General features: G+C 40.2%; 1 protein-coding gene across 3 annotated transcripts in view; it reads right to left on the bottom strand.

Annotated features, from left to right (window-relative positions):
* LOC128660289 (probable acyl-CoA dehydrogenase 6) overlaps positions 1-20,382 on the bottom strand; it is a 754,599-nt gene that overhangs the window by 287,447 nt on the left and 446,770 nt on the right. For all 3 annotated transcript variants that reach the window (XM_053714056.1, XM_053714055.1, XM_053714057.1), the window contains exon 5: positions 1,358-1,464. In XM_053714056.1, coding sequence (XP_053570031.1) covers positions 1,358-1,464 — 107 coding nt within the window. The remainder of the gene's footprint in view (positions 1-1,357; positions 1,465-20,382) is intronic.

Raw genomic sequence — 20,382 nt, 5'->3', positions numbered from 1 at the left:
TTCCATTAGCAAAAATACTTCTAGGGAAAACGTATTAGTGTTTTTCTGTGGCATGCTGTGAGGTCCTGTGCATCGGTATTCAAGCTCAGAGAGCTGGCAGTGGTGTGTATTGTGTCTGTGAATACTTCATTTGTGTCATACAAGCCATAACTGACTCTGAAAAGGTGCAGTGTTTGGATGCTAGTGCACATACTTTCACAGGATATGTGCGTATGCAGATGAATAACAGTGATAACTTTTACTACATGCATTTTTGCAAATGGAAGTATATCACAAAAATACTTCTGTTGAAATAAACCCATGAACATTTAAATGTTGACATTTCTATCCCCTTAATCTTTTTAAAAGTATTCATGAAAGATGATGGCATAAGCCAACACCTTAAAGATGGAGACTTTTTCCTAGTTTCATAAGCCATGATGATTGCAAAAAGAACCAAATTCATTAAGGGTCCTTTTAAAGTGTTATATCCTTTTAGGACAAAAAATAGTAATGTCTTTTCAGTTCCCCTGTGACTTTCAAATATTGCTTACGAACACATGAAACAATTAAGAGTAAAATGCAGGGCTGAACTAAGGTGGGTGCAGGGGGTGACCAATGGCAGCTGTGTTCCTCCAATGCTACATAATCTACAGATTACAGGGAGAGGTGAAAGGGAACAAACAGCAACCGCACTAGTCTAGAAGTCACCAGACATAGGTTTTTTGCTGTTCTGCTATCGCTGCCTGAATGAGGCCCAACACTGTGAGATCCCATAGTCATTAACATGAACTATAGGTCTATCACACAGCCAACTCTTCCCCTCTAGCCTCCTCCTTCTCTGCACGCAAATCCTTCTGAGAAGAAGTATAAACTGTTACCACTAGAAGAGAAACGCAATACATGAACTTGTGTGATTTGATTGGAGTTAAACATTATAATGATATATATAATAATTATATTTTATATATGAAAATGTTCCATTGGAAAACAAATGATAAAGGTTTTTAAGCAAGGTAGTAGACATTGATTTTCAGTGTATATAGAAAAATTTGATAAATTATAAGCCAAGATTCTGAAATCTCTAATTCCCAGATAACCTATCCCATAAGGAATGAAATCCTGTAGGTAAAGCTACAAAATAAGTTTACAAACCTAATTAAAGTTACCATGAAAATAATGACAAGTTTACAATTTCGATTTCCATAAAATGTAAAGAATAAATTAAAACCACATGCAAGCATATATCACCATAACATCAAACATTCACTAAATGTTGCAAGGACTCTTACAGCATTCTGAAGTTTCTTTACAAAATTAAGGCGCACTCTACCTCTCACTTTGTAAGACATTGCTGTAGGCTACCTAAAACACCTACTTGCCACATCTGATCCAGATCCCGCTTCACTCACTCCCAGACAAGCCACCACATCTCCTGCAATAGTTGGTGCAAGGAACTGAAGTTTTAGTTCATCACTGCCAAACCTTTGATTAAAAACAGAAAAAAACAAGTTTAGTAAATAGAATATGCTTATCAGTTTGTCTATTAGCATTGTTGTCATTACAGGATAACATTACTACATTATGCATTACAGTAGTTTAGATTTTTACAAATGTTATAAGAGTACAAAATTGGGCATTTATTATAGTACAGGTAGAAAAGGATCCCAAATAGGCAAGCTGGCCATCCAAGGTTGCGTTGAGTGGGCAGCATTATGCTACCCCTATTTATTGTTGCATGAACAGTTGCTTATGCAGCGCTGCCTTCTGCTCTAACAAGACCAATTGCACAAAGGCAAAGACAGTCAATAACCCTGATCTAATCATGCGCAACAGCAATATAATAAGCACATAATGCTTCATAAAACGACAATTATCATGCACCAACATTTTAAACAGAAGATTTTAATTTACAAAAATGGTTTATTTCTGAGAATGCATCTACAATTCCTTGCACCTAACTCCAAAATTAAGCTTGGACACTGCAACCTTTACTGAACAAGAAGCAGTTGAAGGTTCAACCAGACCCTCAGATTCTTAAGGGCCACAATTACCCATAAAATACTAAATAATGTTTAGAAATTGAATGCTATTAATTCTACTTTATCTGCAGGGGAAATAATCATATTTGTTCTAAAGAATGATCACACCCTCCAACCCCTACATCATCTATCAAACTCTCAACAAGATTGCAATGAAAAACTCTATCCCTTTTCAAATATCTCTATTTTTTGTTGCAAATTCTTTTAGCTTTACTGATATATAAACTTGACTATAGAGTAACTGAAAACCTGTTGTGGATTATAAAAAAGACATGAGTTGAAGAATGCCTTTCAACCTCTTTTGGGGTTCTTTGTATATATGACCATGCGCTTGTGTCAAACATAAAAGTGATGTTTTTAATTCAGATCTAGAATATCTATGCTAAAGTGGAGAAGTATAATTGCAGAATAAACTCTATTGAATTTATAAGACTTATTATCTCACCAGAAGGCATCAATATAGATTACAGGTAGATAATTGTGGATTAGCCTTAAAATTTATTGTTTTTTGTAAAACTTTTTTTTTTTTTTTTTTTTGGGTATAGATTATTTTTATTGCTGGCTTGTGTACACAATATTCACTTCTATGTGACTCATCTACTAAACAAAAAGAGTTCACCAAACCTTAAAGGGCCAATAAAGTAAATATTAAACTTTCTGGATTCGGACAGAGCATGCAATTTTAAACAACTTTCTCATTTATTTCTATTTCCAAATTTAGATTGTGCTCTTGGTATCCTTTGTTGAAGAGTAAATCTAGGTAGGAGCCCAGGAGCGTGCACGCGCCCCCAGCAGTCCATGACAGCAGTGCCTGCAACCATGCACAACATTGCTATAAACATTGTTGCAAACACCGCTGCCAAATGGCCAAAGACACGTGCAAGCTCATGAACCCACCCAGGACCACTAGAATTAAGCAAAATTAATAATAGAAGCGAATCAAACCACTGGGATCCCGCCCGCGAAAAACCCCGAAGTGATACTTCAGGATTCTCCACAAACAAGACCCCAGCAGCTCGAAAATCAGCATCTTAGAAATAGTGACAGTTAGTTCCAACCCTCATCAAAGACTCACTACTTTAAGAAAAAGGGAAACTAAATGGATCCAGAACCTTGAATGTTTCGCCCCTAAAGGCTTGAATTTAGATTTAGATCTGCAAGCCTTCATGATTTAGATCAATGTTGTATCTTGATGTGAATGAGTATTAGTCAGGTTTGAAGATGTACATTAATTAGTTTCATCATTTTTTTTTTTTTTTTTTTTTGAATCAGAGATTTTTATAGAGGCAATACAAGAAAAAAAAACATGAACATATTATACATTTTGCATCACTTTGGTAAATTTTGCATACAAGACATTGTTTATCCATTGGACAATGAAACCTTTACATAGAGGAGAATAAAGAAATCTTAATTCAGATATGATATACATATCTCACCAAAAGAACATAATAAATATAGAGGACATTGTATGCAAGTACAAAATCAAATACATATAATCAAGCATTACCTCTTTTTTCCTTTTGTTTCCTATATAAACGCATAAGAAAGTGATAGAATTTAAACAACCCAAAAAACTTATACTTCTTATAGAGTGATATGTTAATTATAAAATAAGTGTATTTATTATCTGGAAATTTACAAATTATAGGGAGTCATAACAAGTTGCTCCTACTAGATGCACGTGGAGGACAAAGTGCCTCATTTTCTTTGTAAACAGAAGGCTAAGAGCAACTTATAACAGAACGATATCAATAGCGGATAAATACTGCTTATTTGTCCATCTAAAATAAGGGTGGACAGTAGCTAAAGGTGAGGGTGGGGGGTGGAGCCATAAGTTATATTGGGTGAGCCCCTCTCCTGGGGAAATGTCAGCTATAGACGATGTGGGAAAAAGGAGAAGGGGTATGACCTGCAGGTAACCAGTACCGGCGGGAAAGGAAGGAGAGGGGCCCAGCAGTTAGTAGAGATGTAGGAAGGGGGAGGAGGGCGTGTCCTTCTAGTTGCAGTGTGCGGAGAATATGCTGATCAGTGCTGAGTCCAGGTGTATAAATATCTTGGGCCTTATTATAGTGTAAGAAGAAAAGGGGAAATTATGGCTCAGAAGGTTACTCTAGTGTACCCATGTACTCTTTTGTTATAGCATATGTGAGGCTGACAACCAATTTTATGTAGTAGCACAGAAACTATAGCATAGGAAATGGGGGAGCACAAAAATATATGATGTGAAGTGAATTTTAATGTAAACACATAGGTTGTAATGGTACTTGATCCCAATAAAGGATAGAGTTGAGTGGCATTGCCCCATTCATGAAATATAGCATTAGTATCCAAAGCTCATGAGGTAGCGCTTTAGTCAAACAAAGTGGAGCCCAGCTTTGAATGGCTGTCCGCCATGTGGCTTCACTAGCAGGTCTTAGCCAGTCGTGTTTTCTAAGGCTCAATTCTCAGGGTCCAACATAGGCTTGAGGGAAGGGACATCGAGCTGATATATAATTTACCCTTTAGTACATCTATAGTGATCTAGAGAAAGAGTCCATGTCTAAATGAAATATCGGAGCTCCATGAAAATGCGTCCTTCCATCTTGGCAGCAAGCTCCGCCCCCCGTTTTTTGTAAAACTTTTTATTCACTGATTAATTTAAAATAGCTCAAAACAACCTCAATATTACTACACTGAATTGTGGTGTCCTCAAAATAAAGTCAGGTTTTGATTATTTCCCTATATTACTGTCCTATTCCATCCTGATCCAAGATTATCCCTTTTAAACATTTTACATTTAATGGCATTATTTTCTCAAAATTTGTATTAATCCCAAAAAGACTACAATAAAAAAAGAGTGCAAACTCCTGGTTATGTGCACGACTCAATAAAAGTAGAAACATCTCCATAAAAAAAAACGTCAAAACTTTTCCCTATCTTGGCGGGGTACTGTAAATGTAAATTCTTAAAGGGACAGTCTAGGCCAAAAAAAACGTTCATGATTAAGATAGAGCATGTAATTTTAAACAACTTTCCAATTTACTTTTATCACCAATTTTGCTTTGTTTTCTTGGTATTCTTAGTTGAAAGCTTAACCTAGGAGGTTCATATGCTAATTTCTTAGACCTTGAAGGCCACCTCTTTTCAGAATGCATTTTAACAGTTTTTCACCACTAGAGGGTGTTAGTTCATGTAATTCATATAGATAACAATGTGCTTGTGCACGTGAAGTTATCTTGGAGCAGGCACTGATTGGCTAAACTGCAAGTCTTTCAAAAGAACTGAAATAAAGGGGCAGTTTGCAGAGGCTTAGATACAAGATAATTACAGAGGTTAAAAGTATATTAATATAACTGTGTTGGTTATGCAAAACTGGGGAATGGGTAATAAAGGGATTATCTATCTTTTAAAACAATAAAAATTCTGGTGTAGACTGTCCCTTTAAGAATTGCTAAGAGTCTTTGTCTTTCCCTATCCTGTCAGTTATGTTTCTTCTCAAGACTGTAATTTCACTTAACCCAACTCCCAGATTCTAAGAATAAAAATAGCCAATGTCTTGCCCTGGAACTCCACACAAGGTCTATCTTAAGCTTCCTATAATATTTTGTTCCTCAAGCATTTCTGCATTTACTATCATGCCTGCCCCTTCACAAAATTAAATTGCATTTGCAAGCCATTTCTAGAGTGCAATTAGCTCTAGTTCATGTGCTAAGTCTTGTATCCCGATAGCATACTGATGACCTGGATAATTGGATACTCATGTTCTTGATCAACTATTTCTATAGTACTGCCAAGTCCTATCTCAAGATATCATACCAACCAAGGCTGTTCCTAGATATGGTTATCAATACTGTTTAAAGAACATTGCTGATTCAGCCTGTTCTTGGCTCCAACTGCAGTCTATTCTTGAACATCTTTCTGCCTCAAGGCCATTGTTCATCAGCATAACATCAAGAATGAAATGTGGGTGTTAAACCAAAGCATCCACTAACACATCCTGTCCTACTACTACACTAAGGTTTTCAGCTGAGATTCAGCTCCTACAAACATATACAGGCACTTTGCCACTCATCTGTTTGAGGACTATAACATCTGATTTCCTATGAAACAGACCCAGCAACTGCTCACTACTGTTCGCCTTGATTTCAATAATAGAGTGTTTCTGCTTTTATTAACATGCCTCTTGGTGGTCACCAAAGTATTGAATCAATTTAATTTACCCTTTGGTCTGTTGTTTCCTATCACTCTTCCTGATATATGCCAGGACAGTTATCTTCCATAATGTGGTTGTTAATTTACTACCTTCAAAGGAGTTTGTTTCAGATAAATTCCAGCACTATTACCATTTTTCCTTGCTTTATGATACTTTAAAAATAACAATAAGAAAGAAAAAGTTTAGCTGTTGTTACAGTACTTAAAAATGCATTTTATTTTATATTTAAAAAGACTTGTGGATTATTTGATTTTATTTCAATTAAAGATCTTTTCTTTTAGAATTGACATGTAAAAAAGAATAATGTACTTCTCCAGTAATTTATTGGAAATATTCAGATATTTTTTTGCTTAAGTGAGAACAGGGCAAAACTAATTTTCACTTACACTGCAATGTCATTGATATTATGCAAATTACCCGACAGATGTGACCTTTATATTATGTGAAAGGATGTATTCCAAATTAGAGATGCAGAGTCCTCACCTCTTTTACATATAGCTAGCAGAAAGATGGAGAGGACAGAAAATGACATTTTGTCTATCATTTTCACATATCTTCAATTTATTTTCACATTCAAAAGGAAACAAGAATTAGCTGAGTGTACAATAAAAAAACAGCAAGATTACTTTTACGTAAGCATTTATCTCGCGCATTAATAGCTTTGAATGTAACATTTTATGTGAAGAATATTTCCTTTAGAAAAAGTATGCTAATATAAATGAATCAAGTAATACAAAAAGTTTCTCCAGACTGCTTCTTAAGGATGTTAAGAAAAAAGTTATAATTTATTTTAAAGCAGTAAAAACAGATATAGTCTCCAGTAAATTAAAAAAATCCAGAGAAAACAGCCTTTGGTATAGGTTATTTGACAGGACATTGTAATAGCTTCTGTGCTTAAAGAATCAGTTAAAACTCCCTTAATGCAATCTCCTTAATGAGACAAAACAATGTTGTTTACTCATTCTGTGTTTTTTTGAAGGGATCATCACTTACAAAATGAGTATACATGCTTACCTGATAAATGTGTTTCTTTCTTGACACAGTGAATCCACGGATCATCATAATTACTATTGGGAATATCACTCCTGATCAGCAGGAGGAGGCAAAGAGCACCACAGCAAAGCTGAAAGGAAGTAATATAAGGTGCAGAGGTGCCTGAGATTTCTGAAAAAAAAATAAACTGTCTGAAAAAACAGGGCGGGCCGTGGACTCACCGTGTCAAGAAAGAAACAAATTTATCATGTAAGCATAAATTTCATTTTCTTTCTAATGACACAGTGAGTCCATGGATAATCATAATTACTATTTGGAATCAATACCCAAGCTAGAGGACACGGATGATAAGGGAGGGACAAGACAGTTAACCTAAACAGAAGGCACCACTGCTTGAAGAACCTTTCTCCCAAAAACAGCCTCAGCAGAAGCAAAATTATAAAATTTGTAAAATTTAGAAAAAGTGTGTAAAGATGACCAAGTGATCTACAGCCCCATTTTTGAAAGCCCAAGTAGAAGAAACAGCCTTCGTGGAATGAGCCATGATTCTCTCAGGAGGCTGCTGACTAGCAGTCTCATATGCCAAGCGAATAACACTCCTCAACCAACAAGAAAGAGAAGTAGCCGTAGCTTTCTGACCTTTACGTTTCCCAGAAAAAACAACAAATAAGGAAGAAGACTGGCAAAAATCCTTAGTCGCCTGCAAATAATATTTCAATGCACGAACTACATCCAGATTGTGCAACAAATGTTCTTTATGAGAAGAAGGATTAGGACACAAAGAAGGAGCAACAATTTCCTGATTAATATTCTTATCAGAAACAACCTTGGGAAGAAAACCTAATGCAGTACGAAGTACTACCTTGTCAGAATGAAAAATAAGAAAAGGAGACTCACATTGCAACGCAGAGAGCTCCAAAACTCTTCAAGCCTAAGAGATAGCAACCAAAAACAAAACCTTCCAGGTTAACAACTTAATATCCAAAGAATGCATAGGCTCAAACTGAGCCTGTTGAAGAACTCTGAGAACTAAATTAAGACTCCAAGGAGGAGTCGCAACCTTAAACATAGGCCAAATTCTAACCAAGGCCTGACAAATAGACTGAACACCTGGCACATCCGCCAGGAGTTTATGTAACAAAATAGATAAAGCAGAAATTTGACCCTTCAGGGTACTAGCAGACAAACCTTTCTCCAGACCCTCCTGGAGAAAAAACTAAATTCTAGGAATCCTAACTCTACTCCAAGAGTAGCCCTTCGATTCACACCAATACAGATATTTATGCCATATCTTGTAATAAATCTTTCTAGTCACAGACTTACGCACCTGAATCATAGTCTCAACAATCGACTCAGAAAAAACACGCTTAGAAAGCGTTCAATCTCCAAGCAGTCGCTTCAGAGAAACGAGATTTGGATGAAGGAAGGGACCCTGAAGTAGAAGGTCTTTCCGCAACGCAAGACTCCACGGTGGAGACGATGACATTTCCACCAGATCTGCATACCAGATCCTGCAAGGCCAAGCCGGCGCAATGAGAATCACTGACATCCTCTCTTGCCTGATCCGAGCAATGACCCGAGGAAGAAGGGCAAATGGAGGAAACACATATGCCAGGCTGAACTTCCAGGGAACTGCTAGAGCATCTATTAGAACAGAACAAACAAAGAAAGAAAGGTGGTGCTTACCAATAATGGGGGTCCGTGTATAGGAGCAGCGTTTTCTTCGGCACCGGCACTGGTCCGTGTAATCCAAGCTGCAGCACCTGGAGCCCAGAAAGACACGCCTCCGTTAAAGGCGCCCACTGTAGTCAGAAGAATCCAAAGATATTTCCGGGCATCACAGGAAAAGCATAGGCGGCATCCAAAAAAGATCCACAGCGGCACCCATTTTTCCAAAAAGTCACCATCAACGATAAGGATAAAACAGTAATAACTTTTAATGGGAACACGATGTAAAAACAAAGAGGAGCCTTGGGTCCATTAGCATAAGGTCAGGGTCACAGCAACAAAACTGCAGACATGTTTTGCGTGGTACTCCATGCTTGATCACTACTGTTTGAGTGGTGTGTCCATGTCCTCTATTTAAAGAGACAACAATTAGCAAAAAAATAAAAACATAAAGTTAACCCTTTCCTGCTTAGAAAAAATAAATATAAGCTATAGGATATATATAAGGAGTGCAGCAACAAAACTTAAAATAAATCTTTAAATATAAAGCAACCTAAAGGATGAAAAAGGGGGGATCCTATAGCTTATATTTACTATAAGTGGGGAAATTCAATCTAAAATTCCTTATACATATAAAGCACATCAACATTGGGTCCTGACATCATAATGTACACAGAACAAACAAAATTTAATGTATATATTTAATCTTATCTCTTATCACAATAGGAACAGTATATAATCTACAATATATTTATAAAAATCATACTCGCGCTGGGTATCGTACTAATTCCCCTTATAACCATTTGGGTATAATATATATTTTTTTTCTAAGCAGGAAAGGGTTAACTTTATGTTTTTATTTTTTTGCTAATTGTTGTCTCTTTAAATAGAGGACATGGACACAGCACTCAAACAGCAGTGATCAAGCGTGGAGTACCACGCGAAACATGTCTGCAGTTTTGTTGCTGTGACCCTGACCTTATGCTAATGGTGCCAAGGCTCCTCTTTGTTTTTACATTGTGTTCCCAATAAAAGTTATTACTGTTTTATCCTTATCGTCGATGGTAACTTTTTGGAAAAGTGGGTGCCGCTGTGGATCTTTTTGGGATGCCGCCTATGCTTTTCCTGTGATGCCCGGAAATATCTTTGGATTCTTCATCTATTAGAACAGTTTGAGGATCCCTTGACCTTGACCCATACTTTGGAAGCTTGGCATTGTGAAGAGATGCCATAAGATCCAATTCCGGAAGACCCCACCTGAGGACCAAACTGTAAAACACCTCCGGATGAAGTTCCCACTCCCCCGGATAAAAATACTGTCTGCTTAGAAAGTCAGCTTCCCAATTTTCCACCCCTGGAATGTGAATCGCAGACAGACAGCAATTGTGAACCTCTGCCCACTGAATAATCCTGGCTACCTCCTTCATCGCCAAGGAACTCCAAGAACCCCCCTGATGATTGATGTAAGTGACGGACGTTATAGTGTCCGACTGAAATTTGATAAATTGGCTTGAAGCCAATTGAGGCCAGGCTAGGAGAGCATTGAAGATTGTCCTCAACTCTAAGACATTTATAGGAAGAACCGATTCCTCCCGGGTCCACATACCCTGAGCCTTCAGAGAACCCCAGACTGCTCCCCAAACCAGCAGACTGGCATCCGTGGTCACAATCACCCAGGTAGGCCTGTGAAAACAGGTTCCCTGGGAGAGACAACCCTGAGACAACCACCAAGGAAGAGAATCACTTGCCGCCTGATCTAAAACAATTTTTGGAGACAGATCCGTATAATCCCAGTTCCACTGTCTCAGCATGCATAACTACAGAGGTCTGAGATGAAACCAGGCAACGGAATGATGTCCATGACCGAAATCATCAGACCAATAACCTCCATACACTGGGCCACCGACGGCCGAGGAGATGACTGAAAAGCCAGACATGAATTGAACATGTTTGACTTTCTTGCCCCTGTCAAAAAGATCTTCATTTCTAGAGAGTCTATAATGGTTCCCAAAAATACCACTCTTGTAGCCGGAACCAAGCAACTTTTTCCTAAATTCACCTTCCAACTGTGGGAGCGCAGAAAAGACAACAACTCTGTGTGAGAGTTTGCTAGTTGAAAATATGGTGCCTGAACTAGAATGCCATCCAGATAAGGAGCTACCACAACTCCCTGCAATCTGAGAACTGCCAGCAACGCACCCAGAACCTTTCAAAACACCCTAGGAGCTGTTGCAATACCAAAGGGGAGAGCCACAAACTGAAAATGTTTGTCTAGAAAAGCAAATCTCAGAAACTTGTGATAATCCTTGTGGATGGGAATATGCAGATACACATCCTTCAGATCTACTGTAGTCATGCATTGACCCTCTTGAACCAGAGAAAGAATTGACCGAATAGTCTCCATCTTGAAAGACAGAACTCTGAGAAACTTGTTTACACACTTGAGATCCAGGATGGGTCTGAAAGTTCCATCCTTTTTTGGAACAATGAACAGATTGGAATAGAAACCTAGTCCCTGCTCCTGAACTGGGACAGGAACTATCACTCCAATGTCTGAAGATCCTGAACTCAACTTAAGAATGCCTCTCTTTTTATATGGTTTACAGATAACCTTGACAGATGAAACCTGCCCCTGGGAGGAAATTTTTTGAGCTCCAGCTTGTATCACCTGGGACACAATATCTACCACTCAGATATCTGGAACATCCTTTACCCAGGCTTGAGCAAACAAAGACAGCCTGCCGCCCACGCGATCCATCTCCGGATCGGGGGCAGACCCTTCATGCTGACTTTGAATCAGCAACAGGCTTCTTAGATTGCTTTCCCTTGCTCCAGGACTGATTGGACTTCCAAGAGGGCTTGGACTGATCCTGATTGGAGGAGGAGGAGGAAGACTTACCAGAGAAGTTACAAAAGGAACGGAAATTACGCTGACGACCCTTCTGTTTATTTCTCCTATCCTGAGAAAGAGAATGACCCTTCTCTCCAGTGATATCATAAATAATCTCAGCCAAACCAGGCCCAAACAAGGTATTCCTCTTGTAAGGAATGGATAAAAGCTTAGATTTAGATGATACATCCGCAGACCAAGACTTTAACCATAAAGCCCTATGTGCCAAAACAGCAAAGCCAGAGATGTTTGCTCCCAACTTGATGACCTGTAAAGAAGCATCCGCAATAAAAGAATTAACCAATCTTAAAGTCTTAATTCTATCTTGAATTTCCTCCAGAGGAGATTCCTGTTGAAAAGAATCAGACACTGCATCAAACTAATTTGCAGCTGCACTGGTAAGTGTAGCAATACACGCAACAGGTTGCCACTGGAACTCCTGATGAACATACATCCTTTTAAGCAAAGCTTCTAATTTCTTATCCATGGGATCCTTAAAAGAAAAACTATCCTCAATAGGAATAGTGGTCCTCTTAGCTAAAGTGGAAATAGCTCCCTCTATCTTAGGAACCGTCTGCCAAGATTCCTTAATAGAGTCCGCAATAGGAAACTTCTTCCTAAAAAGTGGAGAGGGGGAAAAAACATAATTAATGTAAGAACTTACCTGATAAATTCATTTCTTTCATATTAGCAAGAGTCCATGAGCTAGTAACGTATGGGATATACATTCCTACCAGGAGGGGCAAAGTTTCCCAAACCTCAAAATGCCTATAAAAACACCCCTCACCACACCCACAATTCAGTTTAACGAATAGCCAAGAAGTGGGGTGATAAAAAAGTGCGAAAGCATATAAAATAAGGAATTGGAATAATTGTGCTTTATACAAAAATCATAACCACCACAAAAAAAGGGCGGGCCTCATGGACTCTTGCTAATATGAAAGAAATGAATTTATCAGGTAAGTTCTTACATAAATTATGTTTTCTTTCATGTAATTAGCAAGAGTCCATGAGCTAGTGACGTATGGGATAATGATTACCCAAGATGTGGATCTTTCCACACAAGAGTCACTAGAGAGGGAGGGATAAAATAAAGACAGCCAATTCCTGCTGAAAATAATCCACACCCAAAATAAAGTTTAATGAAAAACATAAGCAGAAGATTCAAACTGAAACCGCTGCCTGAAGTACTTTTCTACCAAAAACTGCTTCAGAAGAAGAAAATACATCAAAATGGTAGAATTTAGTAAAAGTATGCAAAGAGGACCAAGTTGCTGCTTTGCAAATCTGATCAATCAAAGCTTCATTCCTAAACGCCCAGGAAGTAGAAACTGACCTAGTAGAATGAGCTGTAATCCTCTGAGGCGGAGTTTTACCCGACTCAACATAGGCAAGATGAATTAAAGATTTCAACCAAGATGCCAAAGAAATGGCAGAAGCTTTCTGGCCTTTTCTAGAACCGGAAAAGATAACAATAAACTAGAAGTCTTTCGCAAAGACTTAGTAGCTTCAACATAATATTTCAAAGCTCTAACAACATCCAAAGAATGCAACGATTTCTCCTTAGAATTCTTAGGATTAGGACATAATGAAGGAACCACAATTTCTCTACTAATGTTGTTGGAATTCACAACTTTAGGTAAAAATTCAAAAGAAGTTCGCAACACCGCCTTATCCTGATGAAAAATCAGAAAAGGAGACTCACAAGAAAGAGCAGATAATTCAGAAACTCTTCTGGCAGAAGAGATTGCCAAAAGGAACAAAACTTTCCAAGAAAGTAATTTAATGTCCAATGAATGCATAGGTTCAAACGGAGGAGCTTGAAGAGCCCCCAGAACCAAATTCAAACTCCAAGGAGGAGAAATTGACTTAATGACAGGTTTTATACGAACCAAAGCTTGTACAAAACAATGAATATCAGGAAGAATAGCAATCTTTCTGTGAAAAAGAACAGAAAGAGCAGAGATTTGACCTTTCAAGGAACTTGCGGACAAACCCTTATCTAAACCATCCTGAAGAAACTGTAAAATTCTCGGTATTCTAAAAGAATGCCAAGAAAAATGATGAGAAAGACACCAAGAAATATAAGTCTTCCAGACTCTATAATATATCTCTCTAGATACAGATTTACGAGCCTGTAACATAGTATTAATCACAGAGTCAGAGAAACCTCTTTGACCAAGAATCAAGCGTTCAATCTCCATACCTTTAAATTTAAGGATTTCAGATCCTGATGGAAAAAACAGAATTTATGTTTACCTGATAAATTACTTTCTCCAACGGTGTGTCCGGTCCACGGCGTCATCCTTACTTGTGGGATATTCTCTTCCCCAACAGGAAATGGCAAAGAGCCCAGCAAAGCTGGTCACATGATCCCTCCTAGGCTCCGCCTACCCCAGTCATTCGACCGACGTTAAGGAGGAATATCAGCATAGGAGAAACCATATGGTACCGTGGTGACTGTAGTTAAAGAAAATAAATTATCAGACCTGATTAAAAAAACCAGGGCGGGCCGTGGACCGGACACACCGTTGGAGAAAGTAATTTATCAGGTAAACATAAATTCTGTTTTCTCCAACATAGGTGTGTCCGGTCCACGGCGTCATCCTTACTTGTGGGAACCAATACCAAAGCTTTAGGACACGGATGAAGGGAGGGAGCAAATCAGGTCACCTAAATGGAAGGCACCACGGCTTGCAAAACCTTTCTCCCAAAAATAGCCTCAGAAGAAGCAAAAGTATCAAACTTGTAAAATTTTGTAAAAGTGTGCAGTGAAGACCAAGTCGCTGCCCTACATATCTGATCAACAGAAGCCTCGTTCTTGAAGGCCCATGTGGAAGCCACAGCCCTAGTGGAATGAGCCGTGATTCTTTCGGGAGGCTGCCGTCCGGCAGTCTCGTAAGCCAATCTGATGATGCTTTTAATCCAAAAAGAGAGAGAGGTAGAAGTTGCTTTTTGACCTCTCCTTTTACCGGAATAAACAACAAACAAGGAAGATGTTTGTCTAAAATCCTTTGTAGCATCTAAATAGAATTTTAGAGCGCGAACAACATCCAAATTGTGCAACAAACGTTCCTTCTTTGAAACTGGTTTCGGACACAGAGAAGGTACGATAATCTCCTGGTTAATGTTTTTGTTAGAAACAACTTTTGGAAGAAAACCAGGTTTAGTACGTAAAACCACCTTATCTGCATGGAACACCAGATAAGGAGGAGAACACTGCAGAGCAGACAATTCTGAAACTCTTCTAGCAGAAGAAATTGCAACTATAAACAAAACTTTCCAAGATAATAACTTAATATCAACGGAATGTAAGGGTTCAAACGGAACCCCCTGAAGAACTGAAAGAACTAAGTTGAGACTCCAAGGAGGAGTCAAAGGTTTGTAAACAGGCTTAATTCTAACCAGAGCCTGAACAAAGGCTTGAACATCTGGCACAGCTGCCAGCTTTTTGTGAAGTAACACAGACAAGGCAGAAATCTGTCCCTTCAGGGAACTAGCAGATAATCCTTTTTCCAATCCTTCTTGAAGGAAGGATAGAATCTTAGGAATCTTAACCTTGTCCCAAGGGAACCCTTTAGATTCACACCAACAGATATATTTTTTCCAAATTTTGTGGTAAATCTTTCTAGTTACAGGCTTTCTGGCCTGAACAAGAGTATCGATAACAGAATCTGAGAACCCTCGCTTCGATAAGATCAAGCGTTCAATCTCCAAGCAGTCAGCTGGAGTGAAACCAGATTCGGATGTTCGAACGGACCCTGAACAAGAAGGTCTCGTCTCAAAGGTAGCTTCCAAGGTGGAGCTGATGACATATTCACCAGATCTGCATACCAAGTCCTGCGTGGCCACGCAGGAGCTATCAAGATCACCGACGCCCTCTCCTGATTGATCCTGGCTACCAGCCTGGGGATGAGAGGAAACGGCGGGAACACATAAGCTAGTTTGAAGGTCCAAGGTGCTACTAGTGCATCCACTAGAGCCGCCTTGGGATCCCTGGATCTGGACCCGTAGCAAGGAACTTTGAAGTTCTGACGAGAGGCCATCAGATCCATGTCTGGAATGCCCCACAGCTGAGTGACTTGGGCAAAGATTTCCGGATGGAGTTCCCACTCCCCCGGATGCAATGTCTGACGACTCAGAAAATCCGCTTCCCAATTTTCCACTCCTGGGATGTGGATAGCAGACAGGTGGCAGGAGTGAGACTCCGCCCATAGAATGATTTTGGTCACTTCTTCCATCGCTAGGGAACTCCTTGTTCCCCCCTGATGGTTGATGTACGCAACAGTTGTCATGTTGTCTGATTGAAACCGTATGAACTTGGCCCTCGCTAGCTGAGGCCAAGCCTTGAGAGCATTGAATATCGCTCTCAGTTCCAGAATATTTATCGGTAGAAGAGATTCTTCCCGAGACCAAAGACCCTGAGCTTTCAGGGATCCCCAGACCGCGCCCCAGCCCATCAGACTGGCGTCGGTCGTGACGATGACCCACTCCGGTCTGCGGAATGTCATCCCTTGTGACAGGTTGTCCAGGGACAGCCACCAACGGAGTGAGTCTCTGGTCCTCTGATTTACTTGTATCTTCGGAGACAAGTCTGTATAGTCCCCATTCCACTGACTGAGCATGCACAGTTGTAATAGTCTTAGATGAATGCGCGCAAAAGGAACTATGTCCATTGCCGCTACCATCAAACCGATCACTTCCATGCACTGCGCTATGGAAGGAAGAGGAACGGAATGAAGTATCCGACAAGAGTCTAGAAGTTTTGTTTTTCTGGCCTCTGTCAGAAAAATCCTCATTTCTAAGGAGTCTATTATTGTTCCCAAGAAGGGAACCCTTGTTGACGGAGATAGAGAACTCTTTTCCACGTTCACTTTCCATCCGTGAGATCTGAGAAAGGCCAGGACAATGTCCGTGTGAGCCTTTGCTTGAGGAAGGGACGACGCTTGAATCAGAATGTCGTCCAAGTAAGGTACTACAGCAATGCCCCTTGGTCTTAGCACAGCTAGAAGGGACCCTAGTACCTTTGTGAAAATCCTTGGAGCAGTGGCTAATCCGAAAGGAAGCGCCACGAACTGGTAATGCTTGTCCAGGAATGCGAACCTTAGGAACCGATGATGTTCCTTGTGGATAGGAATATGTAGATACGCATCCTTTAAATCCACTGTGGTCATGAATTGACCTTCCTGGATGGAAGGAAGAATAGTTCGAATGGTTTCCATCTTGAACGATGGAACCTTGAGAAACTTGTTTAAGATCTTGAGATCTAAGATTGGTCTGAACGTTCCCTCTTTGTTGGGAACTATGAACAGATTGGAGTAGAACCCCATCCCTTGTTCTCTTAATGGAACAGGATGAATCACTCCCATTTTTAACAGGTCTTCTACACAATGTAAGAATGCCTGTCTTTTTATGTGGTCTGAAGACAACTGAGACCTGTGGAACCTCCCCCTTGGGGGAAGCCCCTTGAATTCCAGAAGATAACCTTGGGAGACTATTTCTAGCGCCCAAGGATCCAGAACATCTCTTGCCCAAGCCTGAGCGAAGAGAGAGAGTCTGCCCCCCACCAGATCCGGTCCCGGATCGGGGGCCAACATTTCATGCTGTCTTGGTAGCAGTGGCAGGTTTCTTGGCCTGCTTTCCCTTGTTCCAGCCTTGCATTGGTCTCCAAGCTGGCTTGGCTTGAGAAGTATTACCCTCTTGCTTAGAGGACGTAGCACTTTGGGCTGGTCCATTTCTACGAAAAGGACGAAAATTAGGTTTATTTTTTGCCTTGAAAGGCCGATCCTGAGGAAGGGCGTGGCCCTTACCCCCAGTGATATCAGAGATAATCTCTTTCAAGTCAGGGCCAAACAGCGTTTTCCCCTTGAAAGGAATGTTAAGTAGCTTGTTCTTGGAAGACGCATCAGCTGACCAAGATTTCAACCAAAGCGCTCTGCGCGCCACAATAGCAAACCCAGAATTCTTAGCCGCTAACCTAGCCAATTGCAAAGTGGCGTCTAGGGTGAAAGAATTAGCCAATTTGAGAGCATTGATTCTGTCCATAATCTCCTCATAAGGAGGAGAATCACTATCGACCGCCTTTATCAGCTCATCGAACCAGAAACATGCGGCTGTAGCTACAGGGACAATGCATGAAATTGGTTGTAGAAGGTAACCCTGCTGAACAAACATCTTTTTAAGTAAACCTTCTAATTTTTTATCCATAGGATCTTTGAAAGCACAACTATCCTCTATGGGTATAGTGGTGCGTTTGTTTAAAGTGGAAACCGCTCCCTCGACCTTGGGGACTGTCTGCCATAAGTCCTTTCTGGGGTCGACCATAGGAAACAATTTTTTAAATATGGGGGGAGGGACGAAAGGAATACCGGGCCTTTCCCATTCTTTATTAACAATGTCCGCCACCCGCTTGGGTATAGGAAAAGCTTCTGGGAGCCCCGGGACCTCTAGGAACTTGTCCATTTTACATAGTTTCTCTGGGATGACCAACTTGTCACAATCATCCAGAGTGGATAATACCTCCTTAAGCAGAATGCGGAGATGTTCCAACTTGAATTTAAACGTAATCACATCAGGTTCAGCTTGTTGAGAAATGTTCCCAGAATCAGTAATTTCTCCCTCAGACAAAACCTCCCTGGCCCCATCAGACTGGGTTAGGGGCCCTTCAGAACCATTATTATCAGCGTCGTCATGCTCTTCAGTATCTAAAACAGAGCAGTCGCGCTTACGCTGATAAGTGTTCATTTTGGCTAAAATGTTTTTGACAGAATTATCCATTACAGCCGTTAATTGTTGCATAGTAAGGAGTATTGGCGCGCTAGATGTACTAGGGGCCTCCTGAGTGGGCAAGACTCGTGTAGACGAAGGAGGGAATGATGCAGTACCATGCTTACTCCCCTCACTTGAGGAATCATCTTGGGCATCATTGTCATTGTCACATAAATCACATTTATTTAAATGAATGGGAATTCTGGCTTCCCCACATTCAGAACACAGTCTATCTGGTAGTTCAGACATGTTAAACAGGCATAAACTTGATAACAAAGTACAAAAAACGTTTTAAAATAAAACCGTTACTGTCACTTTAAATTTTAAACTGAACACACTTTATTACTGCAATTGCGAAAAAACATGAAGGAATTGTTCAAAATTCACCAAATTTTCACCACAGTGTCTTAAAGCCTTAAAAGTATTGCACACCAAATTTGGAAGCTTTAACCCTTAAAATAACGGAACCGGAGCCGTTTTTAACTTTAACCCCCTTACAGTCCCTGGTATCTGCTTTGCTGAGACCCAACCAAGCCCAAAGGGGAATACGATACCAAATGACGCCTTCAGAAAGTCTTTTCTAAGTATCAGAGCTCCTCTCACATGTGACTGCATGTCATGCCTCTCAAAAACAAGTGCGCAACACCGGCGCGAAAATGAGGCTCTGCCTATGATTTGGGAAAGCCCCTAAAGAATAAGGTGTCTAAAACAGTGCCTGCCGATATTATTATATCAAAATACCCAGAATAAATGATTCCTCAAGGCTAAATATGTGTTAATAATGAATCGATTTAGCCCAGAAAAAGTCTACAGTCTTAATAAGCCCTTGTAAAGCCCTTATTTACGATCTTAATAAACATGGCTTACCGGATCCCATAGGGAAAATGACAGCTTCCAGCATTACATCGTCTTGTTAGAATGTGTCATACCTCAAGCAGCAAGAGACTGCTCACTGTTCCCCCAACTGAAGTTAATTGCTCTCAACAGTCCTGTGTGGAACAGCCATGGATTTTAGTGACGGTTGCTAAAATCATTTTCCTCATACAAACAGAAATCTTCATCTCTTTTCTGTTTCTGAGTAAATAGTACATACCAGCACTATTTCAAAATAACAAACTCTTGATTGAATAATAAAAACTACAGTTAAACACTAAAAAACTCTAAGCCATCTCCGTGGAGATGTTGCCTGTACAACGGCAAAGAGAATGACTGGGGTAGGCGGAGCATAGGAGGGATCATGTGACCAGCTTTGCTGGGCTCTTTGCCATTTCCTGTTGGGGAAGAGAATATCCCACAAGTAAGGATGACGCCGTGGACCGGACACACCTATGTTGGAGAAAAGGACCTTGCGACAGAAGGTCTGGTCTCAGCGGAAGAGTCCACGGATGGCAAGAGGCCATCCGGACAAGATCCGCATACCAAAACCTGTGAGACCATGCCGGAGCTACCAGCAGAACAAACGAGCATTCCTTCAGAATCTTGGAGATTACTCTTGGAAGAAGAACTAGAGGCGGAAAGATATAGGCAGGATGATACTTCCAAGCAAGTGATAATGCATCCACTGCCTCCGCCTGAGGATCCCGGGATCTGGACAGATACCTGGGAAGTTTCTTGTTTAGATGAGACGCCATCAGATCTATTTCTGGAAGTTCCCACATTTGAACAATCTGAAGAAATACCTCTGGGTGAAGAGACCATTCGCCCGGATGCAACGTTTGGCGACTGAGATAATCCGCTTCCCAATTGTCTATACCTGGGATATGAACCGCAGAGATTAGACAGGAGCTGGATTCCGCCCAAACCAAAATTCGAGATACTTCTTTCATAACCAGAGGACTGTGAGTCCC

The sequence above is a fragment of the Bombina bombina genome, chromosome 5, assembly GCF_027579735.1.
Source record: "Bombina bombina isolate aBomBom1 chromosome 5, aBomBom1.pri, whole genome shotgun sequence".
Taxonomy (NCBI): domain Eukaryota; kingdom Metazoa; phylum Chordata; class Amphibia; order Anura; family Bombinatoridae; genus Bombina; species Bombina bombina.
Note: the sequence above shows the minus strand (reverse complement) of the source record. Positions and strands in the feature narration are given on the sequence as shown.